This window comes from Panthera leo, chromosome D2, assembly GCF_018350215.1.
Source record: "Panthera leo isolate Ple1 chromosome D2, P.leo_Ple1_pat1.1, whole genome shotgun sequence".
NCBI lineage: Eukaryota > Metazoa > Chordata > Mammalia > Carnivora > Felidae > Panthera > Panthera leo.
In genome coordinates, this window is record NC_056689.1 from 12,953,372 (window position 1) to 12,980,507 (window position 27,136).

General features: G+C 47.2%; 1 protein-coding gene across 4 annotated transcripts in view; it reads left to right on the forward strand.

Moving 5' to 3' along the window:
- The window catches only part of GNG4 (G protein subunit gamma 4), a 72,521-nt gene that overhangs the window by 36,409 nt on the left and 8,976 nt on the right, over positions 1 to 27,136 (forward strand). For 2 of the 4 annotated variants that reach the window (XM_042908950.1, XM_042908949.1), the window contains exons 2-3: positions 3,838 to 3,934; positions 8,823 to 8,930. In XM_042908950.1, the coding sequence (XP_042764884.1) occupies positions 8,832 to 8,930 (99 nt within the window). In that variant the 5' untranslated portion in view covers positions 3,838 to 3,934; positions 8,823 to 8,831. Of the gene's footprint in view, positions 1 to 3,837; positions 3,935 to 6,969; positions 7,031 to 8,822; positions 8,931 to 27,136 lie in introns of those variants that run through there. The other 2 variants (XM_042908948.1, XM_042908951.1) reach the window with 2 other exon arrangements.

Sequence of the window (27,136 nt, forward strand, 5' to 3'; positions counted from 1 at the left end):
CTATGATTTTTGCCCCTCAAGACCCAGCACCACGCCATCAGCAAAGAGGCGTGACTTTAGGTCATTACACTTCACAACTGGGAGCTGAATTGGCTCCGTTTTAAGAATCGAAACCACAGCAGTCATGGAGAATCAGCATCGTTGCTGTGAAGCCCGAGCCTGTTCTTTCACATATACACGAGTCACGGTTATATGAACGTGGACAGTGGGCCTGTCCTGGGATGGTGCTGGGCACACAGACATTAGTAAAACCACCCTCTGCCCTTGAGGGCCTCCCAGCCAGCTGATGGCCACGTGGTAGAACTTTCTAGGCCTCCACAATGAGACCACCACAGCATTTTGTCTACAGATAAATATGTTTTTCCTATTTAAGGGGGGGGGGGGGGAGGAAGCCATGAGAACATCATGGCAGCATATTTAGGGCCATTAAAAAGCAGTGTTTTTCAGTGACAGATCAAGCAGACCAGTCAGGAGCTAATTCCTGCCAGCACCGATAATTTGTCTCGCTTTGAGAAGCAGTAGTGGTACTGGGAGGTGTCTACAGCTCCTTCCTGGGGCCCAGGGCAACTTGGTGGGATGACATCTGAAGAAAGCCCCAAGCATTGGATACAAAATGCTATGCAAGTGGCAAGTGGACAAGGAGAAATTGATCATCTTTCCTCGATACACAGTCTCTCAAAGAACTACCAGAGTCAACAAAATCATCTGTAAGAGCAGCCCAAAAGGCTGGATGGGACCGCGAATAGTAACGGGAGGGTCAGGAGAACAGTGACGCTACCATCCCCCACCTACGGACTCCTGTGTCTTCAGTCAAGTCTCTTCACCTTGGGCTCAGACTCCCTGCATAAAGTGGCACTGCCCCCCCACCCCCACCCCAGCCCTGGCACAGAACATCTCCAACTCTATTTTGCACATGAATCGCTCCAGTGAAAATGCGGCTGTCATTCCAAAGGTCTGGGTGGACCCTGAGATTGTGTGTCTGTCCCCTTCCCGGACCCACCTGGATCTGTCCATGAGAGTCTGAGATCTGCGTGCAGCACATGACGGGAGTATGACAAGCACCAGCTTAGATGCAGACTAGCGCTGTGTCTTTTCAGATGCAGCTTGCACCCCGGAATTACCTCGAAAGTCAGTGTGGCTTAGTGGTCTGGGGTGTGACCGCGGCATCTCATCTTTTAAGGCGCCAGGTGATTCACATGCACAGCAAAGTCTCGGAACCAATGGACTTGGGCAGTGGTTTGGGGACTTGAGGTGTCAGAATCCCCTGGAGAGCCCAGAAAGAGCACCGGGGCCCAGGGTCGTGGGAGTGGAACAGAGCCGGGCCTCGGCGGTACTGAGTTCCCGGGCGCTTCTGATTCTGCCAGTGTAGGGACCGCCGAGAGAGGCAGACCTACCCACGGTGGGCTGGAGAACAGCAGGTGCACGGAGAATGGCGTGCAGGTGCGCTGCCGTTATCCGTCCCCTCAGCCCCCTGGGCAGCCGGTGCCAGTGCAGCCAGCTGGCTCACTGGGTCCCTTCACCCGCCGTGTGTGATGACAAAGTGTGAGATGCATTGTTCATTCCAAACAAAAACAAAACCCGAGTGTTCCTGAATCAGTCCTTTGGGGAATGGCGGGTTTCAGGCAATAGGTTTCTTCACCGCAGGACTCCTCAGAGTCTTTATGTGCCAGTGTGCAGCACGGCCCTCCAAAGGCACGAGTGAAATAATGGCCATTTCTCAAATGTCTGTGACCAGGAAACCCTTTTCCATGGAGCCAGTCCAGAGAATTTGCTGCACAGGGGAGCCTGGGTGGCTCAGTCTGTGAAGCGTCCGACGTTGGCCCTGGTCATGATCTTTGGATCCTCTGTCCCCATCTCTCCCTCCCCCCAGTCTCTCTCTTGCTCTCTCTCTTTCTCAAAAATAAACACTAAAAAAAATTGAGGGGTTGGGGCGCCTGGGTGGCTCAGTCGGGTGGGCATCTGACTTCTGCTCAGATCATGATCTTGTGGTTTGTGAGTTCGAGCCCCGCGTCAGGCTCTGTGCTGACAGCTCGGAGCCTGGAGCCTGCTTTGGATTCTGTGTCTCCCTCTCTCTCTGCCCCTCCCCTGCTCATGCTCTGTCTCAAAAATAAATAAAACATTAAAAAAAAATTGAGGGGCGCCTGGGTGGCTCAGTCAGTTAAGTATCCAACTCTTGGTTTCAGCTTACGTCATGATCTCACGATTTCAGAGGTTCGAGCCCCACATCAGGCTCCGTGCCAGCAGCATGGATTCTCTCTCTCCCTCTCTCTCTGCCCCTCCTCCACTTGCACTGTCTCTCTCTCTCTCTCTCTCTCAAATAAACTTAAAAAAAATTGAGAAGAGAATTTGCTGCACAAAGCCTTTAGACCCCTTTGACAGGATGTGTCCAGGTACAAAATATCTAATCTACTCAATAAAGCAAATATCAGCATCATCTCCGTATTTTTCTGGTTCTATCCTAGCTTTCCTCATTCCATTTGTAGCATTTATTGCAAGACGTTTGTGGGGACCCGTGATGTGGACCCACTCAGAGGACTCTGCCTTTTCTTTTAAGGATGAAGACACTGAGAGTAGAGCGCATTGTCCTGGGCACATCTGATTTTAGGACAAAGATCACATAACTGGAGCAGAGGTCAGGACCTGGAGGGGGACTTGGGATGGTCTGGTGGCTTGTTCCCCAGCCCCCCACGCCCATCCTAGGGGTTTCCTGTCTGTCCAGAAGGTGGGCAGGGAGGACCCCTGGAGCCCAGCTTTAAAGTCACTTGCCTAGGGGCGCATGGATGGCTCAGTCAGTTCAGCGCCCAACTCTTCATTTCAGCTCAGTCATGATCTCACGGTTCGTGAGTTCAAGCCCCACGTGGGGCTCTGTGCTGATGATGCAGAGCCTGTTTGGGATTCTCTCTCTCTCTGCCCCTTCCCGGCTCGCTCCCCGCCTTTCAAAATAAATAAACTTAAAAAAAAATTGCAAAGCCACTTACCTAGGGAGCAGGCTTGACGCTCTGACCCTGCAGGACAGCAGGCCTCCTCTCTAGGGCTTTGTCTGTCTGCCTGTCTCCCTTTGGAAGATGGTGGGGGTGAGGGGAACACTGTGGGAACTGATCCACCCTCAGCCCTGGACTGGGGAAAATGCACCAGGCACGACTTCACCCATCCTTCCCCCAAGTCCAGCCCATTCCTGGCCAGCCTTTATTTTGCTGCAGGTTCACGGGGATCCCCGGGACGTGGATGCTGTAGGGTGGGGTGGTCACAAAACCCCTGGGGGACGAGCCCGTTGTCCCAGAGAAGGGAGGCAACAAGCCAGGCGCCTCTCCACAGAGAGTCCCTGGCATTGAAGAGACCTTTAAAGCCACCCGATTGAGTCATCTCTTCTGTGCTAGATGTCTTTTGGTTGGAACCAGGTTATTCTAATATGCGTAGGGATAATGTTAATGGGAAGAGGCACTATAATTGGTCTTTATTTTCTTTGCTGTAATTTTCTCTCTCTTCACATTTTCCTCCAATTGGCCTAGCTCTTTATAATAAGAAAAGGCATCTAAACTGTTTCCGTTGGGCAGAGGTTGGCTAGAAGCGGGTCGCCGCGTGGGGCTGGGGGTGACCGGCAGTCCGGGAAGGGAGAGCCGGGCCAGCCCGTGGCCCCGAGGTGTTCCCGCTCCGCTGTGTGCGATCGGGGCTTCCCTTCCTGCCCGTAGCTCACCGTCTCCTGTGTGATCTGATAAGGAGACTCCGCGGGCTGCAGAGACAGCGCCAAAGCAGGAGCAGAGGGCCCTGGGGGCCGGGCGGTTGGGGGACAGCCGGCTTCTGCCACACCTGTCGACCCGTCTCTGGTTGCGTCCCCAGGTGAGCCTCAAAGCAGGAGCCGCGCATCGGCCTCTCCTCTGACAACTGTCAGCCTCTGCTGCCACCTGCCCAGGCCTGTCACTGCGCCTCTCAGCAGGTAAGGAAATGGTGTGTCGTGTCCAGGAGCGGGTTCCCTCTGGAGAGCGGGTGTCTTTGCCTGCAGTGCGCATGTGGGCCTGGGCTGTCAGGATCTCCGTGTGTGGCCCGGTCCTCACACATCACTTTCTCCCAGCAGCTGTCACCATCCTGTCCCCCTGCCCCCTTCTGTAGCAGATGTAGGGCCCTTATGAAGCCACCCCCTCACGTCCTCCCCCATGTGAGTGGATGGGCCCCCTGTTGGGGGAGAAGGGAGGAGAACTGGATGACTGGATGACCACGGAAGAGGCCCCACGGCCTTCTCAGTCCTAAGTTAGGCAAAGTTCAGGATCACTCGAGGGGTGAGTCTGTGCTGGGAGAGTAGGAGAGACCAGGTGGCAAGAGGGAAACCCTGTTCCTGCCCCAGATGCCACACTAGGCCCAGGAGAGGGGACAAGCTGGGAGCCACACTAGGGAGATGCTTCCTCCCACTTTCACTAGGAGTTCCACGCAATTAGGTTATCGAACCTTCCTGAATAGGTTTCCTCATTTGAGAAGGTAGGGGATCGGACCTGGACCTCTACGCTCCAGTGTTAACATTGAGCAATTCAAATGTCACTTGCTACTCAAGATGTGGTCCACGGATCAGCCGCAGCTGAAAGCTTGTTAGAAATGCAGATTCTTGGGGGCGCCTGGGCGGCTCAGTCTGTTGAGCATCTGACTCTTGATCTGGGCTCAGGTCATGATCCCATTGAGCATGAAGCCTGCTTGGGATTCTCTCTCTCTCCCTCTGGCCCTCCCCCATTCACGCTTTCTTTCTCTCTCTCTCAAAAAAAAAAAAGAAATGCAGACTGTTGGACCATACCCCAACTCACTCCATCAAAATCTGTGTTTTATCAAGCTCCCCAGGGATTCATACATTCATTAAATTTTTTTATAAGATTATTTATTTCGAGTGAGAATGTGTGTGCCCATGAGTCTAGGAGGGGCAGAGAGAGAGAGAGAGAGAGAGAAAATCCCAAGCAGACTCCACGCTGTCAGCACAGAACCCGACGCGGGGCTCAGACTCACAAACTGTGAGATCATGACCTGATGCTAAATCAAGAGTCAGATGCTTAACTGGCTGAGCCACCCAGGCCCCTCCTACATTTTTTAAAGGGCTGATTCAGAGAGTCCCGAAGGTGCATGGAACACCTCACAAGGTAATTTGGTGAGGAGCAATGGAGCAGCTTTAAAGCCAGCCATGGTTCTCCCCCTGTGGCCCATGCCCAGAATCCCCTCGGGAGGTTGTGAAGTACAGGTGTCTAGATCGGGGGTCGGTCGCAGTCCAGGTCCTGGGTACGTGTGCTGGGAGAAAGCTTACGGGCCACTCGGAGAGAGAGCATGAACAGACATGAAACAGTATGGGTCACTGATGGCAGTAAGAGCAACGTCCTATAAGGGGGTCTGACAGGGCCAGGGGGCAGCAGGGCAGAGGAGGTGGAGTGGAGCAGGCTCGTCATCCTGTGTCCCAGGAAGAGTGCCTTCTGCCCTTATTTTCTGCATCTCCACTCTTAGTTACGGGCAGCTGTAGTTATTCGTCCTCTTCTTTCTTGAGCGAGAGCGGAAACTGGGGAGAGCAAGGGATTTCCATTTCGTTGTTGGCTATTTGTTTTCATGTGTTGAAAAAGACTATTTGTATATGCTGAGGAGAGGGCGCCCAGAGACACCAACGTTACAGGAGAAAGAGGGCGAGTGACAGGGCAGAGCCTGAGGAGAGACGGGCCCACCACACGGGCAGTGTCAGCCTTGGATGAGGCCGGGCTTCCAGCCACAAGTGCCAGATGACCCAGGAGACTCCTGCGAGTCTCCTGACTTTGCCCTGGGTCCGTCCCCAGTGGCCAGTATGGCAAGACCCAGTCAAGGCAGCCAGAGAGGGGGTATCTCCTCTCATGCCTCAACAAGGGAAGTAAACACGGGGTAACCGGGAATGGGAGTGAGATGGCGGGCAGCTTTGAGGACCCACTAAGGCTGACTGTGTGTGATGGCACCAGTCCCAGCACATGGGGGGCTTCCACGGAAGCACCTTGCAGCCCCTTAGTGTGAGTGGAGTGGGGAGGGTGTTGGATTGATATGATGGGAAAGACAAAGGAAAGACGACAAGTCTTGGGAGAGAGGGACCATGAGTTGGGTTGTCCACTAGGCTGACTGTGGCTCTGGGTGACACTAGGGAAGGCTGTCACCGAGGAGACAGCCATGGAAGGACATAGCACTTTGAGGCTGAGAGGGAGGAAAAGGGTGAGCAAGGAAGGCTCAGAGGTTGTGGTGAGAAGGTGACACTGGGGCTGTGGACAGACATGGTCTGGAGGGGACACGGGAGGGGCCACCAAGGAGGTGGAGGGGCTGACAGGACGGGGCAGGGTTAAGAGTCCATGCATCTCAGGTTCTGGAGCCCCCACCCCACCAGCCTATTTTATCTCCAGGACACAAGAAGCCAAACACAGCTCATTGGGATCTTTCTGAATATTAAGCATTCAGCCAGAGTTCTCCTCTGTGTTGCAGAGTGGAGTAGTTAAAAATGTGCCCCTCTTTGTAAACAGAGGAAGAATGAGAAAATAGTGGGGTGGGATTGGGGTGTTCTAAATGCAGCCAGTCAGGGGCCAGAGGGAGGGAGATGGCCGCTCTGGGGTCTGACGAGGCTCTGATTCTGCTAGTAACAGTTCCTATACAGGGACACCTGCTCTCACTTAAACACACTCACACCCACCCACACACACCCAGTGCAGAGCCCCTCTCCTCCTCCTTGGTTGGCCCTTCCCCCGTGTCTTCCATCTTCAGTCCTGCTGACCCTGGCCTCGGCTTCCTTCTACTCAGCCATCACTGTGCCCTGCTTCGGTGCCTTCCCCAACTTCTAAAATCCCAAGATCAAATATGAGGAAAGAGAAGGATGAATTCTGGAATGGGAAGAGAGGATCAGGATCTGAGAGCAATGATTTGTGGGTCCTTTTTTCCTTGCATCAGGCCGGGGAAAGTTGAGAACCAGACTGTTCTTCCTTTTGTGTGGATACACAGGAACGCTGATACACATCAACACCCACACCCACAGAGGAACAGCTACACACACATGGACTGGCACAGGGTACGTACCACAGGCCTGTGGGCACACACAGGGACACACACAGACCTGAACACACATGCAGAACACATAAGCGCATCTCTACATAGCAGGGTTTAGGTGGCTGTCCCCCTGGGTTTCCAAGCCCCAACTATTCATTATTCTCCTTCTCTTCTTGTTGAGTAGAAGTTCCCAACCAAGACAGGAACACCTACCTGTTAAACTCTAATTTAGGTGACTGATCTATATCTTAGAACAAGAAACTTTTGGGGGTACCTGAGTGGCTCAGTCGGCTAAGCATCCGACTCTTGATTCCAGCTCAGGTCATAATCTCACAGTTCATGAGATCGAGCCCCGAGCTGGGCTCTGTGCTTACATCATGGAGCCTGCTTGGAATTCTGTCTCCCCCTCTCCATCCCTCCCCCACTCATTCTCTCTCTCTTTCTCTGTCTCTCTATCTCTCTGTCTCTCTGTCTCTCAGTCTCTGTCTCTCTGTCTCTCAAAATAAACATAAAAAAAACAAGAAACCTTTATTTTTCAAAACACTGCCTGTGGACAAATGAGGCTGCCGCCATGCCTCGCCTGAACCACAGAGTTAGCACGTATGTGGAAAACCCACAGAGCGTGGCCTATACACCAAGATACTGGCCGGGTCTCCTCAACCCTCACTATGTGCCTTTGGAAGCCACTGTCACCTGTGCGACCCACCTGCAGCTCTGAGGTTGAATGATTAGGCCCCTTCCAAGTGGTCTCTCATTAGATGGGGCAACTAGAACTGTGGGCACCTGTGTAGAAGTCTGTGCTTTCTTGTGGAACAGTTCGCATTCCAGTGTTTTCTTAGTCATGTGCATCCTTACATGTCAGATCAGGGAGAATTTCTTTCTTCTACAAATACAGATCTCTGCTTGGGATAGGGTGTGTGTGTGTGTGTGTGTGTGTGTGTGTGTGTGTGTGTGTGTCTGTGATTGTTCAAAAACAAACTCGGGCACCTGGGTGGCTCAGTCACTTGAGCGTCCGACTTTGGCTCAGGTCATGATCTCCTGGTTCACGAGTCTGAGCCCCGCATCGGGCTCTTAACTCTCAGGGTGGAGCCTGCTTCCGATCCTCTGTCCCCCTCTCTCACTGCCCCTCCTCCATCCCTCGCTTGCATGTGTGTGCTCTCTCAAAAATAAATATTTCTAAAAATTAAAATAAATAAAAGCTCCCAGCATCAAGTCCGTAAAATTTTTCGAATGAGGGCAAATTAACATTAATAATAAAGCGATTGTATTCAGGGGAAACTTGTACTTAGAGCTGTAGAATGCCAGGAGGGCCATTATGAAGCTATAGAAAGACCCCTTACCTAGGCTTCAAAGCTTTGCGTTTGGGTTCTGGATCCACAAAGTTTGGCTGTGAGACCTTTAGCTATTGGCTTAATTTCTCTGAGTTTTGCACTTTCCTGACTCAACAAAACCAAACTTAATTTGTTCTGCCAGCCTTCGGGGCTGCTAGGGGAATGAACGGACAAATGTGTAGGGAAACGATTTACTGCTAACAAAGTACCACACAAAAATCAGGGGATTAACGCTGGGACCATCTAGTATCTTCCGCTCCCTCTACTCACGGCTGAGAAAGTCTCCCCAGGCAAAAGCCTAAGGTCTTGCTCCCGTCCCCCTCGTGAAGCATTTCTTCCGCTCGTCCCGAGAGGGTTTACTCACAGACGCTCCCTGGCGTGGACAGAGACGCTGTGGGTGGTGGGAGCGGGGAGAAGAGCGAGGGCTCCGCCCGACCTTGGGGAAAAGCCGCACTTCCAACCCTCTGACTTTGCTCGTTGCAGGGGCAGAGAATGAAAGAAGGCATGTCGAATAACAGTAATACCAGCATCTCCCAAGCGCGGAAGGCCGTCGAGCAGCTTAAGATGGAAGCCTGTATGGACAGGGTGAAGGTGAGCACGCCCGAGCCGGCCTCACCCCCTGCCCCAAACCCAGCTCGGAGCGGTCCTCCCATTTCCTCGCGAGAGTTATTAACACGCTACCCGGCCGAGCGGCCAGCCGGCCTTGGCAGCTGTAACATTTACAAATGAGCGTTTGCCTCAGAGTTCCAAGTGTGCTCAAGGATCCAAAGGATGCAGAATACACAGTGTGCATGAATTCCGTAAGGAATGGCCAAAAATAGACTCATATTCGTCTCAGCTCTATTTAGCCCTGTTGTCATGCCAATAAGCGAGAGAGTTTAACGGTGAGATCAGTCAGAGTTCTCCTGCCTGATCCAGTGACTTCGAGGTTAGGCAGTGTCGGGTGTTTTGACAGGGGCGCTGTTGAGAGTGGAGCATTGAACCGTGCGTCGTGTTTGTCAAATGTTCCTTTGGGGAAAGTGAAGGAAGGTGCCAGTCGCCTCCTACCGTGTTCATTTCACTGCTCAGCGTAGGTCTGTTCGTGCTGGGAGAGCTGGAGCAGGATGAAGCCACCTATTCTCCAGATGTCACTTAGATTTGCAGGAGGCCGGGCAGAGCACGTCGCTCTGAAATAGCATGCGGGGCCATTGACTGTGATAGAGCTGGAACCCCGCCAGGAGTCTGACACTAGGAGGTTCAAGTCCAGCGGCCTTTGGGCACCTGGAATCAGGGGTCTCGCCCAGGCATCCGGGATTCATAGAAGACAGGTTGCAAGGGGGCAACGGGTGACTCCTAAAGCCTTCCGCTGGCAGAGCAGACAGTCCCTCCCCAAGGTTCCCGTCACCAAGACCCCCTCCCCCCACCTCACGCTGCAGTTATGGCCAGCTAGCACCAGCTCCTGCCTCCATCGCGACAGTTATTCCCTCCCCCGGGGCCTTGGGGTTCGAGCTATCCAAGGAGGCAGCGGCGTGCACAGAAAGTGACGTAATGATAGAAGACACGGGGAGGGGGTCCAGCGTGATGCAAATTGGCATAAGTGGACCAGTATCATGGGCCACCTTGCACATTCTTTTTTTTTTTAAACGTTTATTTATTTTTGAAAGACAGAGTGCAAGTCGGGGAGAGGTGAGGGAGGGGCAGAGAGAGAGGGGGACACAGCATCGGAAGCAGGCTCCAGGCTCCGGAGCTGTCGCCACAGAGCCCGACGCGGGGCTCGAGCTCGTGAAGCGTGAGATCGTGACCTGAGCCGAAGTCGGACGCTCAACCTACTGAGCCACCCAGGCGCCCCGCCGTGCACATTCTCGTACCAGCTACAGATGAGGCATCGCCCCTTAAAGTCTAGGCTAGAGGAGGGAGCGAGAAAACAAACCACCGTAAAGGAGGGAGAGCCCCGCCAGTGTAGAGACGGATGTGACGATGAGTGCCGCAGACAGTGAGTGCTCCGCAGGGACAGACATTTGCTGAGAGGAGGGGGGGGGGGGGGATGTTGGTGAGCCTCGCTCTTCTGATAAACGTGCCTGAATACCTGCTCTGCACGAGGCGTGGTGCGGGGATACGAACACGAGCGGAATGATGCCCCCGTCCTATCGCTCAGGGAGGCCTTTGCGGGGCTGGGAGCTGGTTCTGAGGGGATACCCGAGAAGGGAGCTAACCGGCGCTCATTTCCAGCAGCCGCACTTGGCAGAGAGCTGGGGGTTGTGCCGGGGAAGGCCGCTTTGGGCAGCTCGGGGGTGCCGGGTCCGCAGGCGCGGATCACACAGCCGCGTGAGTGGGAAGCCTGGGCCGGGAGGTGAACTGACCTGTCAGCAGCAGAGGCGGTCGTCAGAGGCCAGGGGGCAGCCGGAGCTGCAGAAGCAGGTGCAGCGTGGAGCAAAGAGCAAAGGTGGAGGCCGAGAAGCAGACACCCAAGAATTGGGTGCGGAAGTCAGGCAGTCGAAATAGGAGACGCCAGGGAGCAAGACGTTATAACCCAACTGCAGGGCTCCGTGGCCAGAGACCGGAAAGACCACGGGCACCGGTTTGGGCAACGGGACGGTGGCCACGCCGGGGAGCCCGACCCCGGCAAGGAAGACAAATTCTGTAATAACAGATCCTCACTTGCGACCGTCACCAGATGTCCCCACAGCGAAGGGTCTCACTGGAGACCCATGTGCAGTCTCTGAAAGAATGAAGAGAAACCATAAGCCGACTCAAAGTCAAGTCTGTTAGATGGTGTTCAGGGGGGGCAGGTCGTCCGGCTCCTGGGGTGACGACGCTGTGGAAATGTGGTCCCGGATCCCAGGAGGGGGCTTCCTGGAGGGCATCTTCAGACTCTGTGGTAACTCCAGGCGGGGGGCCACCGACAGCCGCGTCAGATTTGCTTCAGAGGTGGCAGAGTTGTGTCATTGAGGAGATGATGCAGGGCTTCCTGAGGGGAGAGGTGGCCCCGAAGAACCACATCCCTGCTGTGCAACCACGTGTGTTTTCTTGCTCATAAAAACTTCAACATTTATTTTTTTTTAATATTTTTTTAACGTTTATTTATTTTTGCCACAGAGAGAGACAGAGCATGAACAGGGGAAGGGCAGAGAGAGAGGGACACACAGAATCCGAAACCGGCTCCAGGCTCTGAGCTGTCAGCCCAGAGCCCGACGCGGGGCTCGAACCCATGGACCGTGAGATCATGACCTGAGCCAAAGTCGGATGCTCAACCGACTGAGCCACCCAGGTGCCCCAACATTTATTTTTTTAATGTAGTAAGATACACATAACATGTACCCTTTTAACCGTTTTTTTTTAAGTTTATTTATTTTTTGACAAAGAACAAGCAGGGGAGGGGCAGAGAGGGGGGTGGACAGAGGATCTGAAGTGGGCTCTGAGCTGTCAGCATAGAGCCCGATGCAGGGCTCGGACTCACAAACCAAGATCATGACCTGAGCTGAAGCCATTCGCCTAACCGACTGAGCCACCCAGGCGCCCCTTCACACGTGGTTTTAAGCACTAGACCCCCCCTTGCTTCTGAACACAGCATGGCTTTGGGGAAAAATCTAGTTAATGCAAGTGCTGGCAAAATGAGGTGCGTATTGTTATCAATTAGCCAGACAATAAAGACGGAATCTGGAGAGAAAGAGAAGCCATCAAGGACACTCCGAACTGACTTCGATAAGGGCTTTGAGGAGGGAGGAAAGAGGAAGAGAGTCACCAGGGAGAAGAAGTGGCCTTTCTAGAATGGGCGAGAGGTCACTGCAGGAGGGGGGAAGGAAAAGGGGAGCCTGGACGGTAAATGACAGAGGGAAGCCCCAGGGAAGCAGATGAGCGGGTCATACAATTCGCTGAACTCATACAGAAAGGGACGGGAATCCCAGGTCCACGTGAAGGAGGAAAGGACAGGCTGAGTGTGTGGGGAGAACGCGGAAGAGGTGACTGGGCAGTGCCTTTCATGGGGCCCTGGAGAGAGGAAAGAACACGCTGGAGGGAAACCTCTGGAGGCTTCATGGAAGAAATCATTGCGACTGCCATCCCACAGAGCTGGCCCCCAGGTGGAAGCCTCCGATGACGACCGGAGGACAGCGCGAGCTCGGGCAGGTGTCGGGCACGAAGCAGGAAAGGACACGGCTGCCAAGGTACATAGGCAACTGTGGAGCCCACCTCTGGGCTGTGTGGTTTTACCGTGTTTGGGGGAGTGTCTTATGTGGAAGGAGAGGAAGGCGCGCTTGCGGTTCATGAGAATAAAGGAGAGGAGAGAAGAGAAAGTAACTGCGTTAAGCAGCTGTTTGGGTTGCAAAGGTAAGAAAAAATAATAGCGTGAACTCAGGTCTGGGCAGTTCATGGCGGAAAAATGCAGCCAAATTACCCACTATGGTCCCCTGTTTGTCCCCTAAAAACATCACCTGCATAAGAGCACTTGTGCGGGTGTCGGCTTTGTCCTCAACGATGCAGGGGACATAGGAGGGACGCTTTATAAAGGCCACAGCCGGACCTCAGGCCCTCACACAGTTGGGTTCAGAGACCCCCTCCCCACCACCTCAGTGCCCTCTCTACCTTCATTTAATGTTTATTGAGTTCCTCCCCCAACTCAGCCCTGCTTCCCAGCATCCATGGGATTCTTCTCTGTCCGACCTAGGAGCTCATCAGGGCATTTCTCAACAAACATGGGTGCTGTCTTTGAGAACCTGTATCAGCTACTAATATTCCCCGTGTATCACAAGAGCAAAGAAGATTCAACGCAGAAGATCCAGCATAGCTTTTTGCCTCCCAAAAAGTGAAAGTCTTGGAAAATAATACTCGGGATCCTACAAAAGAAGTAAAGAACACATTCAGATGACATCCTGGAGACTGTTTTGGTCCTAAGGAAAAGAATACCCCAGAGCCTTATTCTTTCGCTCACCCGTTAGAGGCTTACGCTATACAAAATTCTACCAGGAAGGTACATAAATGACATTGATCACCAAACAGTGAGAATTTGTCGAACAGTTGTGGCAGATACAAGCTGAGCAAAGCATAAAAGGTTTAAGTGGAGAAAATGGTCCCTGGAGCTGGCCGGTCAGCCCGAGAGGAGAGCAGCTGGGGAGAAGGTGTTGTCCCAGGGGGAAAATACAGAGGTCCTGAGCCGGCTGGGTCACAGGCTCCCAGGAAGGCTTGTGGAAGCTGTGTCTCCACTGGGCACTGCTGAGGGTGCTTTGATTTCCCTGGTCCCGGGGGGAAAAGGAATTGCCAGGGGCTGTGACTTGGTGGGATCTGGAGGTAGACGACACCCTTTAGCAAACCTAACTCTCCAACGGGACCAGGAGGAAACAGCTGACGGACTTGCCGAGTGACGATATGCTCAATTGTCTGTCTGTCTGTCTGTCTCTCCCTTATTTGCCCTAAGGCCTGTGGCAGATGATTTTAAGAGCGATGGGATGTACTCACCATCCCCAAGGGGGCTGTCATTAGACTGAGATTAATTTTGTCAACACAAGCTTGATGTGCAGATTGCTGACAGATCAACCGGTTTTATGTCAACTTGCGTTCCGCAGATGGCTAAAAACAGGGCAGCGAGAACGTTGTCGGTTGATGAACGGTCCGAAAGACGACAGCAGGAGTAGATTAGTGTGGGAGGTTATTGACATGGAAGAAGAGAGAGTATATCATGACAGGTGATGACAGTCCTTCTCCATATCAGCGAGACTCTGAGTAAGTGGCCTGTGCGGGAGGCCGTAGTTCCTATTTCGAAAAGAACAGCATTTCCCTGTTCATGAAAATGGTATTCATTTACTTGCGAGAGTTTTGGTAGATAAAAGTATAAGGAAGAAAATGTGAATAATTTATAACCACTACATTTCCATACTCTTCCATCTACCTGTTGGCCTAGTTTTCTTTTTATAAAATTGTGGTTGTTACCTTTTGCAACCTGGTTTATCACCAAACAGTATATTGTGATGATACATCCAGGTCAGTAAATACTCTCCTAAAATGTCATTTTTTACGTCTCTTCTCTTCCTCACCTGATGTGCAATCATTTATTTATCTGGTCTCCCATCCTTGGACATTTCCCTTATTTCCAATTTTGCAGTACTTCTTTTTAAACAACACTGCAGCAACCACACTGGTAGATAAAATTTGCACATGTTTCATTGTCTCTTTAGGATAAATTCCTATGGGCTGAAATTGCTCAGTCAAAGGATATGTTCTATTCTAAAGTGTTTGAATCCATATCAGATTTCCCCATGAAAAGTGGTACCAGTTTAGGAGCCCCTGAGTGGCCCAGTGGGTTGAGTTTCCAACCCTTGATTTCAGCTCAACCCTTGATTCAGCAGCTCAGGGCATGATCTCGTGGTTCATGGGATCGAGCCCCATGCCAGGCTCCAAGCTGACAGCTCAGAGCCTGCTTGGGTGGGATTCTCCCTCTCTCTCTCTCCCTCTCTCTCTCTCTCTCTCCCCCCTCTCCCTGCCCCTCCCCTGCTCCTTCTTTCTCTCTCTCTGCCCCACCCTGCATTCAAGTTCTCTCTCTGTCTCTCAAAATAACTAAATAAATAAACATTACAAAATAAAAAGAAAAGTGGTACCAGTTTAAAATCTTACCATCAATGAAGTCTGTTCCCCAGACTCTCCTAGCACCAGACCATTCTTTGAGCCAGACCATTTTGATTATGGGTACATATTCCCTTCATCTGCATCCCCCCTGCCCTGCCCCCGCCACATTCAGAGAGCTAGGGAGTCAGTGGAGGAGGGGAGGGAAGCCTCCAAGCAGCCTCAGTTTATGCTTTTGCACACTACTTTGGGAATACATTTCTGTTTCAAACAAAATTTTGTGAAGATTTTGTTTCCGTTTTTTTAAGTTATTTATTTTGAAAAAAAGAGAGAGTGAGTGAGAGAGGAAGGGACAGAGATAGAGGGAGAGAGAGAATCCCAAGCAGGCTCTGCACCCACACGGGGTTCAATCTCACAAACCGCGAGATCTAAGTATTTCATTTCTAAGTAATCTCTACACCCAACGTGGGGTCGAATTTACAACCCCGAGATTAAGAGTCACACGCTCTACAGACTGAGCCAGCCAGGCGCCCCCAAAGAATTTTTTTTAAATCTCATATTCAAATCTTTACTCCATTTTGAGTTAATTTTTATGGATGTTATGAAATAACTGTCCAGTTTCATTTTTTTACATGTGGCTGTCTGCTCCACTTTAAGAGCACATTTTCTGTTGTGGTGCTTACCTTCTTATTGATTATACCATCAAGGTCTTATTGATTATACCATCCATAAGGTCCATTGATGTTGTTGCAAATGGCAAAATTTCATTGTGTGTGTGTGTGTGTGTGTGTGTGTGTGTGTGTGTGTGTGGCTGGGTAATATTCCATTGTACGTAAATACCGTATCTTCTTCATCCACTTATCAATGGAAACTTGGCTGCTTCCCTATCTTGACTATTATAAATAATGCTGCTGTAAGTATAAGGGTGCATATATCTTTTCAAATTAGTGTTTTGTTTTCTTGGGGTAAATACCCAATAATGAAATTGCTGGATCATATGGTATTTCTATTTTTAACTTGTTGAGGAGCCTCCGTACCGTTTTCCACAGCGGCTACGGCAATTTGCAGTCCCACCAACAGTGTGTGAGGGTTCTTCTTTCTCCACATCCTCACCAACACTTTGATTCTAGCCACTCTCACAGGTGTGAAGTGTGACACCTCACTGTGGTTTTAATTCCCATTTCCCTGATGATGAGTGATGTTAAGCATCTTTGCATGTGTCGGTTGGCCATCTGGATGTCTTCTTTGGAGAAATGTCTAGTTAGGTCCTCTGCCCATTTTCTAATTGGATTATTTGTTTTTTGGTGTTGAGTTGTACAAGTTCTTTATATATTTTGGATACTAATCCCTTATCAGATAAATCATTTGCAAATATCTTCTCCCATTTAGTAGAGTGCCTTTTAGCTTAATTTTGCTTTTTGTTTCTCTTGCCTTAGAAGACCTATCTCGAACAATGTTTCTATGGCTGATGCCAAAGAAATTACTGCCAATGTTTTCTTCCAGGAGTTTTATGGTTTCGTTTTCACCTTTAGGGCTTTAGCCCATTTTGAGTTTATTTTTATGTATGCTGTAACAAAGTGACCTGTTTCATTCTTTTGCGTGTAGCTGTCCAGATTTCCTGGCACCATTTGTTGAAGAAACTGTGTTTTTTCCATTGTATGTTCTTGCCTCCTTTGTCATAGATTAGCTGACTATATAAGCATGGGTTTGTGTTTTTAATTTTTTTAAGTTTATTTATTTATTATGAGAGAGAGAGAGAGAGTGAGAGCAGGCGGGGGAGGGACAGAGAGAGAGAATCCCCAGCAGGATCTGCACTGTGAGTGTGGAGGCCAATGTGGGGCTCAGTCCCACAAACCATGATATCACCACGTGAGCCGAAATCAGGAGTCGGATGTTTAATTGACTGAGTCCCCCAGGCGCCCCAAGTGTGGGTTTATGTCTGGGCTCTTTATTCTGTTCTACTGATCTATGGTCTATCTTTGTGCCAGTACCATACTGTTTTAATTACTACAGCTTTATAGTATATCCTGAACTCTGGGATTGTGATTCCTCCCTGTATCAAAAAACCTCCAGCTTTGTTCTTCTTCTTCAAGATTGCCTTGGCTATTCGGGGTCTTTCAGGGACCTATATTTACATAGCTCCATACAAGTTTTATGGACCTATGTAAATATACTGCCAGAAAACCTCAAACTAGGCTATGGCATATAAAGGACCAATAAAGTATTCATGTAAGAAAAAGTTTTCTTCCAGAAAACCAAAGAAAACTTTAGGTAACTGTGTTATAGTCAAAAAATGTAAAACAAATATAGAATCTATGAAACCCTAGCTCAAAGAAGAGAAAAAAGAATGAGTTGGAAAAGGAGGAGGTGGAAAAACTAAGGAAAAAAGTTGACAGGGGAGAGGGAACACCATTAAACGCAGCAAAGAGTGTAACACACACTATAGAAAACCAAATTATTGACACAGAGCACAGGCTTAGGAAACGCCTACATAATGCAAAAGAAAAAGATGAACAGTCAGATAAAAGCAGTTAGAGAGAGAGTGATACAAATAAAGACTGACAGGAACATTCCAAGATTTGAATGCTGGTGTTCCCGACAGAGAGAACAAATGGCATAGAAAACACTCTTAAGGGTAGAATATAAAAAGGTTTCATTAGGGGCGCCTGGGTGGCTCAGTCAGTTGAGCGTCCGACTTCGGCTCAGGTCATGATCTCGCGGTTCATAAGTTCAAGCCCCGCATCGGGCTCTGTGCTGTCAGCTCGGAGCCTGGAGCTGCTTGGGATTCTGTGTGTGTGTGTGTGTGTGTGTTTGTGTGTGTGTGTGCGCGCGTGTCTCTCTCTGCCCCTCCCTGCTCCCACTCTGCCTCTCTCTCTCAAAAATAAACAATAAAACATTTAAAAAGTAAATAAATAAATAAAAAGCTTTCATTAAATAAAGGAAGACTTGAATCTGCAGATGCAAACAGCTCATCGTGTTCCGGGACAGACGATAATAGAAGATAATAAGCCCATAGACACATACACTGCTGAGGTTACTTAATCTCAACAGTGAAGAAAAAGCCCATTAAGTGTACAGGCAGAGGAAGCGATCCTTTAGGACAAGTACCCCTAATTTCATATGTATTAAGTGCTTGAATCCTCACCCCACCCCTGAGATATTGGTGCTACTCCACCTTACTTCACAGACAAGAAAACTTTGGCTCACAGTTATATGATGAAGTGGGGACACCAACGCAGAACCTCAAGTCTTATTATTAAACTATAGGGCCCTACCTACCAAGGGCAGAAATATCGGTCTGGACAGCATTGCATCTCCGTTCACTGCAGCCTAAGATTATGTAAAAATTCTCAAATTCTGCAGAGAATTCTCCACGGAGCCGAGTGGTCGTTGATGTCCTAGGCAACAGAAAACGAAACTCTCAATTAGGCAGAAAGTTAACTATAATGCAAATTTGTGCTTCTTTTCTTTAGCAGAATTATTTCATTTTATCCAATTGGGTTTCACTAAAGGAGATACAGATGTGCACAGTTTCTGTTAATTTATGCATAATAACATATATTAAGACTATAAGACATTTTCTAGGGAAATTCTCACCGGGTCAGAAATTTCATCCAAGCCGGGGCTGAGTATCTTGTCCTTGCAATCCACACACTACGTGGGTCATAGCAGGCATTGGTCACGCTGAAGGATGGATTTAATCTATTTAGAACAGCTGTCAGTGCAGAGCCAGCTTCAGATCCTCTGTCCCTTTCTCCCTCTGTCCCTCCCTGGCTCGCTCTCTCTCTCTCTCAAAGATAAATAAACATTAAAAAAGAAAACAACCTATCACTGGTATACAAAGTCTTTACCAGGTTATGGTTTCTAGGTCAATATTCAGTCTTGGAATTCTGCTGGATATTAATGTGATAGGGTCACTCTTTTCAATTTTTACTCTTTATAGACTTCAGATTTGGGCATCAGAAAACATATTTACTCCCTTAGGTACCAAATGATTAAAGAGATCTCTGCCCATCTACGTCAGTTCATAGACTATATAAACATCAACAGCAGCAGCCAAAAGAATACTAGATGTCTTATAGTGTGAACGTCACCAGTGAGGCAGAGGGTGAACTTCTTCCATAGGAATGACCTGAGAGTCCACTTACTTCAACACTACCTTTCATTACAAAAGTTAGACCCTAACATAGGTTGATCATAAGCAAACATAATCTGATGAAGAACTTACACCCACCCATTGTGGTTATTCTTTTCTCCCAACCTTCGAGGTTATTCTAGTCCTGTTGTGTATTTCTCATTAGATGGTGCTTTGGGCATTCTAATGTTTAACAGAATCTTGCAGTTAGTTTGACCACACAGTTCTACCTAGAAAACAAACCATCTTCTCAAGCCCAGGTTACCAATGGGCTTTGGTTTACTAGATTGTATTGCATTAATATCACTTGAGTTGAGTGTTATTGGAGACTAAGCTGCTTCAGCTGAATAGTCCACTTTCTACAAATTTCTCCAGAGCTATTATGGTCCAATAGCCCAAATTTCTCCAGAGCTATTATGCTGTGCATTACTTGAAACTGTCACAACTCCAACTCTAACAGGAATAGGACCCACCCTCTTTCCTGTATCAGCAGCCACGTCGCTCACAACTTTTCTCCCAATCGACTTTGACGCAATTGATTTCAGGGTCTACAGCTATCACTTCAGGTTTAATCCACTCACCTTCACCATTTCAGGTCAATCATTTGTAACCACTGGTTACAATATGTACAAGATATACATGAGGAAAAACTGCAAAACCTATGAAAGAGATCAAAGAAAATCTAAATAAATGAAGATATTCCATGTTCATAGATAGGAGGATCAATATTGTTAAGATGTTGGTTCTTCCCAACTTAATCTATAGATTCAAGACAATCCCAGTCAAAATCCCAGCAAGTTGGCTTTTTGATACTGATAAGCTGATTCTAAAGTTTATATGGAGGGGCATCTGAGTGGCTCAGTCGGTTGAGCGTCCAACTCTTGATTTTGGCTCAGGTCACAATCTCAAGGTTCAAGAGTTCAAGCCCCATGTTGGGCTCTGCACTGACAGCATGGAGCTTACTTGGGATTATCTCTCTCCATCTCTCTCTCTCTGTCCCTCCCCTGCTCCCATGCTCACTTGCTCTCTCTCTCTCTCTCTCTCTCTCTCTCTCAAAAATAAGTAAATAGGGGCACCTGGGTGGCTCAGTCGGTTAGGCATCGACTTCGGCTCGGGTCATGATCTCACAGTCTGTGGGTTCAAGCCCCGCATCAGGCTCTGTGCTGACAGCTCAGAGCCTGGAGCCTGCTTCCAATTCTGTGTCTCCCTCTCTCTCTGCCCCTCCCCTGCTCATGCTCTGTCTCTCTCTGTCGCAAAAATAAATAAAAACATTAAAAAAAATTAAAATTAATAAATAAACCTTAAATTAAAAAAATAATAAAACAGAATAGCCAACACAATATTGAAAGAGAAGAGGGGCACCTGGGTGGCTCAGTTGGTTGAGCATCTTACTCTTATTTTGGCTCAGGTCATGATCTCATGGTTTGTGGGTCCAAGCCCCACTGTCAGCACAGAGCCTGCTTGGGATTCTCTGTTTCCCTTTTTCTCTACCCCTCCCCCACTCATGCTCTATCTGTCTTGCTCAAAATAAATAAATAAACATTAAAAAGAGACAGAGAGAAGAGAAAGATGGAAGGCTGACACTACCCAATTTCAAGACCTACTATAAAGCTGCAGTGATCAAGACAATGTGATATCAACAAAAGAATAGACAAATAGATCAGTGAAACTGAATAGACAGGCCAGAAGCAGACTCACATAAATATAGTCAACTAATCTCTAAAAAGGCAAAAGCAATACAATGGAGAAAGGATAGTTTCTTCAACAAATGCTGCTGGAATAACTAGACAACCCCATGGAAAATGCTAAATCAAGACACAGACCTTACACCTTTCACAAAAATGAGCTCAAAATCAATCATAGACCCAAACTAAAAGGCAGAACTAGAAAACTTCTAAAGGACAGCACAGGAGAAAATCTAGATGACCTTGGGTCTGGCAATTAGTTTCTAGCTATAACACCAAAAGCAAAATCCACAAAAGAAAGAATTGCTGAGATGGACATCATTCAAATTAAGAGCTTCTCTGTCAAAGACTCTGTGGAAAGGATGAGAAGACAAGCCACAGACTGGGAGAAAATCTTTGCAGAACACATATCTGATAAAGGACTGGTATTCAAAATATACAAAGACCTCTTATAACTCAACAGTGAGAAAACAAACCACCCCGTTGAAAAAAAGAAAAAAGACCAAAGATCTGAACACACACCTCGCCAAAGAAGATATACAGATAGCAAAGGAGCATATGAAAAAATGCTCCATATCATGTGTCACTAGAGAATGACAAATTAAAATAACATTGGTATGCCCCAACACAACTATTAGAATGACTAAAATTTAGAAAAATGAAAACATAGTCTAAACATAGTCTTACCATACGGTCCAATTATGTCAAAATATACAAAGCAAAATTTGAAGAAATGTCAAGAAAGATGAACAAGTTGTGTAAGAGTATAGTGTGTCTTTCCTAGTCCATGGTGGATCAATTAGACAAAAGAGAGGTAATCATATATTAATAATAAAATTAATTAGGTTGATCTGGTAGATAGGCAGACAGATAGATGATAAGGTATAGGTCTTTATCCAGAAAACATTAAGAACACTTTTCTCTAAGCACCACTACATTCTAAAAAGTAAAAATGGTTCATACCACATTCTTTGACCACAGGGCCATACAGTGGTGGCCATAGTATGAAATAAATGTCAGCCTCAGGAACCTTTTCAGACTGTCTCTTGGGGCACCTGGGTGGCTCCGTAGGTTAAGTGTCCAATTTAAGCTCAGGTTGTGATCTTGTGGTTCATGAGTTTGAGCCCCACGTCAGGCTCTCTGTGGTCAGCATAGAGCCCTCTTCAGAGCCTCTGTCCCTCTCTCCCTCTGCCCCTCCCCTGCTTGTTCTCTCTCTCAAAATAAATAAACTTTAAAAAATAAATAAATAAAAATAAACTATCTCTTAGCGAAATTGATTTTGAGAATGCCATATGTAAATCCATTAGACATATATTTTTTTAACAAACACTCAAAACATAAAAGGGCATAAGACTTGAAAACAGGAAGGTAAGACAATTTGATTAAAGGAAAGTGTCCTTGTTCTTGAACAGGCAGGGTCTATATTGTAGAAATGTCTGTTCTCTGTAAATTAACATAAATTCAACACAAATCTAATCAAAATTCTATTTCTGTTTTTGGAGGAAGCAAACTGAAAACTATTCTAAAGTTCAATTAGATGAATAAATGGTGAGAGTATCCAGGAATATTTTTTTAAGCATATATGTGCAAGGAGGAACATACGTAGAATTTTCCTGCCAGGTATTAGAATTTATTTTAAAATCAGAGCACTTAAAGATTTATGATTAGATAGATCAACAGAACATAATAGGAAGTCCTAAATAGATCCAAGTGTACTGGGAATTTGGAAAAGGATCCAGATGGTATCTCAAATCAATACCACAGACTGTGTGGCTTAAACAACAGAAATTTATTTTCTCACAGTTCTGAAGGTTCAAAGTCCAAGATCAAGGTGCCAGTAGGGTTGATGTCCGGTAAGGCCTCCGTCCTTGACTTGCAGACAGCTGCCTTCGCATTGTGTCTTCACATGGCCTTCCCTCTGTGCTCAGGGGAAGAGAGAACTTTCTGGTGTCTGTTATTCTTTTAAACAGACCCAGTCCTATCAGATTAGGGACCTCCCCCCCCCCCTTATGACCTCATATAACCTTAATTAGGTCCCTGAAGAACTTATCTCCAAATAGTCGTATTAGGGTTGATGGCTTCAAAATATGAATTTCACTAGACACAATTCATTCCTTAACTTTGATCAAACATTTAAATATAACAAATATAGGGGTGCCTGGGTGGCTCTGTTGGTTGAGCGTCCAACTTTGGCTCAGGTCATGATCTTGTAGTTCGTGAGGTCGAGCCCCGCGTCCAGCTCTGTGCTGACAGCTCAGAGCCTGGAGCCTGCTTCAGATTCTGTGTCTTCCTCTCTCTGCCCCTCCCCTATTCATGCTCTGTCTCTGTCTCTTTCTCTCTCAAAAGTAAATAAACATTTAAAAAAATTAAAAAAAAATAAATATAACAAAGTACTAGGAAAATAGGAGCAAATGCTTTTATAAACATCTGAGAAGGCCAAACATACCACAAAAGTGGTTCCTAAAGTAAAAGTGGTTTATTTTAAGTTTATTTATTTTTGAGAGAGCGAACGTCAGTGGGTGAAGGGCAGAGAGAGGGAGAGGGAGAATTCCAAGCAGGCTCTGTGCTATTGACACAGAGCCCAACGTGGGGTGTGAACCCGTGAAGCCATGAGATCATGACCATAGCCGAAACCAAGAGTTGGATGTTTAACCAACTAAGCCACCCAGGCACCCCATAAATTAGAAACTTTGACCTTATTTTTTAAAATTTGAGATGGTAAAAACCCCCCAATTCACAAAATAAGAAAAACATCTGCTACCTGAGTAATAAAGGGTTAATTTCTCTAAACCTCTCTGAAATTTCTCTGGAAAGTCAGTAAGAAAATAAAATATCCTCTGTTTCTTTCATTGTACGAACAACACCAATGGGTAGCTTAAAATAGAGAAATATAAACATGGTCAAATACAGGAAGAGACATTTACCTCCTTAAATAATACAAGAATTACGCTCGAAACAACACTGAGATCTACTCAAAAACAAACAAGCAATGCTGAGACCCAGACTGGTTTTGTTTTGTTTTGTTTTTAGTATAGTTAACACACAATATTACGTTACTTTCAGGTGTACAAAACAGTGACTCAGTTTCTCTATATGTGCTGTCATTTCACACAAATGTAGCTACCATCTGTCACCACACAGTACTGTTACAGTATCATTAACTATGTTCCCTCCCCCATGCCTTTTATTCCCTGGACTTCTTCATTCCATAACCGGAAGCCTGTATTTCCCACTCCCCTTCACCCATTTTGCCCCCCTTCCCCTCTGGTAACCCATCAGTTTGTTCCTTATATTTATAGGGCTGATTGTTTTTATTTGTTTATTCTTTTGCGTACTTAGGTTCCACATAGCAGTGAAATCTTGCGGTGTTCATCTTTTTTTAGACTGACTTAGTTCTCTTACATAATGCCCGCTAAGTCCATCCATGTCACAAATGGCACGATCTCATCCTTTTATTTGGCTGAGCAATATGCCATTTGTATGTATCTATACCTATCTATACCACATCTTCCTTATCCCCTTGTCTATCGATGGACACTCGGGTTGCTTCCATATCTTGATTATTGTAAGACTGTCGGTGTTTTTAATCTTTGATGAAATCCATTGTCATCCATCAGCTGTGAAGCAAAGAAGTCAGAGGCTTTCGATGGTCGAGTGGAAAGTGATACACTCTTCCAGAAGGATAGTTTGGAATATGTATCAAAATGTTCGTTGTGTCTATCTTGACCCAGTATGCTCCCTTCTAGGAATTTACCCAGAGACAATCTCGCAAATAATGATGGGAAGTAAGAATTTCATCAGAGCACTATTTACAGTGTCAACAAATTATAATTTTTGACTGTCCATCAGTAGGGACTGGTTAAGTAAGTTACATAGAGACAATGCTACACTATACTCTAATTATAAACAACGACAGACATCTGTGTGTACTGAGTGACAAATAGCATGTTACAGAACAGCATCTGAAATTGCATGTGAAGGCTGAATAGGAAGATACCTAAAACGATGTTCACCAGAGCGCTGTCACCAAGTGGCGGTTGACTTTTGCTCCCAGCTTTGAACTTTTGGGGGGTTATTTTACGAGCAAATAAGGATTATTATTGTAAAGATAATAAAGCGGTTTCAAAATTAAATTCCTTGGTAGGAATCACCCCTTCCACAGAGATGCTACCACACCCCCAGGACCCAGTTACACACTCCCTCCTCTGAATTTGTTACCATTGGTTTGGTATGACGCTATGTGAAGGGGGCAGAGGGTGCCATGGGAAGTGACCACATAGTGACCGTAAATGGAAAGAGAGACCCTTTCTGTTCTTTCCGCCTAGGTCCTCTCCACCACACCATCAACGTAAGCAACTTATGTGTTGACCCAGGAGGTTGCTTTTTACTCCTGTAAATTATATTAAACAAATGTGATTGCATGTATGCTGTTCATTTTGTATACAATCTGTATCTTCCTCCTTATTCCCTTAGGCACCAATAGCCAAATGCAAAATAGGGCCATATTTTCATGTAAACACACTGCATAAAAATTATAAATGAGGGGCGCCTGGGTGGCGCAGTCGGTTAAGCGTCCGACTTCAGCCAGGTCACGATCTCGCGGTCCGTGAGTTCGAGCCCCGCGTCAGGCTCTGGGCTGATGGCTCGGAGCCTGGAGCCTGTTTCCGATTCTGTGTCTCCCTCTCTCTCTGCCCCTCCCCCATTCATGCTCTGTCTCTCTCTGTCCCAAAAATAAATTAAAAACGTTGAAAAAAAAAATTAAAAAAAAAAAATTATAAATGATATTCCAAATTTAAGTGTAAATTAGGCTGTGGTTATCTTTTCTACTGGTTTCTCCCATCAGCGTGGATAATCCAGAGCTATTTAATAGAACCGAATACTAAGTAAGTGTTCAGGCTTGCTGAGACATTTCCATTGGGCAATCAGCCTTTTTGGCTCTTGCTTCACATTTGTATTTGAGTCAGAGTTTTTCCTCATAATCCTTCTAACAGGTAAGTATTCCACATGTCTTTTTTTTTTTTTTAAGTTTCTTTATTTTTGAGAGAGAGCGTGAGCTGGGGAGGGGCAGAAAGAGAGGGTGACACAGAATCCGAAGCAGGCTCCAGGCTCTGACCTGTCAGCCCAGAGCCCGACGTGGGGCTCGAACTCACTGACTGCGGGATCGTGATGAGTTGAAGCCAGACTCTTAACCGACTGAGCCACCCAGGTGCCCCACGTCTTTCACATGTCTTACCCTTATTTTTTTTTTTTCTAGAACTTCCTAGGAGTCATGACAGTGCTGCTGGCTTGTGAGTTCTTTTAAAAGAACAAAATGTGTTCTTTATGGTTCCATTTTTTCCCCCAAGATAAAACACATACGGCTGAGTTATCCACAGCGAAAAGAGAAAATTCTAAAGCGAAAGCCAGTCATTGTTAAAACAGAAGATGAGCGGGGCTCAAATATCACAGTGTTCCCTGTGGAAAATGGAAAAAGAGCAAAATCGGGGAGCCCATCGTGTTCTGATAGGTCACTGACAGCTGATTCACAGGGTCCAGAGAAAGTCCAGGGAAGGGATATGATTAAGATGATAAATGATGTGAAGTTTGAAAGAATGACATTTCTAAAAGAAAATAAATATAAATGATGCCCTATGACCCAGCCAGAAGTCAAGGCAGTGCTTACCAATTTTGCCTTTCCCGTGTGCCTCGTCTGAAGCCTGGTGGTGCCCCTCCGTTGCCCCACTTTCTGCTAGTTTAACAATTCAGCTGTGAGCCTTTCCTTTGCTGTCTCCTCCTCTCCCAGACACGTCCACGGATCTCCCCCGGACCGCCTTACACGGTAACTTTCTACCATCAGATTTAGAAATCAATTCAAAGAGAGGGGGGTGTGAATGAGCAGCTCTAGAACAGCCATCAGATCAAGGGAGGAAAATCTTTGACTTAAAACAAAGAGAAGAACATTAAATAGTAGAACAAGAAGGCAAAAGGTGTCTTTTGAAAAAGACAAAAGACGCTTCCTGTTGGAGAGGATTCTGGGTCGGGGCACTGTGGGTATCAAATTGCCCCAACAATTTCGGAGAAACCTCCTCATGTCTGCTTCTCAGTGCCCTCCCAGAAAGTAGCCAGATGACCAATGAAGTAAGAGCCCACTGTGCGTGTAACAGCATCCATTCTGTCACTGAGTCACAAGCCAGCAGGTAATGCTATCCCCATTTACAGGAGTGAAAACTGAGTGCCAGGGTGTTTGTCTTGCCCAGAATGACACAGCTCATTAGTGCGGAGCGCAGCTCCTTCAGAGAGGTCGTTTCTTGACTCACAACCCAGTCCTTTTTCTAGAAGAGATGCCTCTGGCTTTCTAGAATCCCGAGAGCCTAGAATCTACTTGTTACATTCGTCTTTCACCTCTGAGTAAGTCACAGAAACCTCTTCAGTGACTCACTGGTTCCCATCACCAAATAAATTACTCT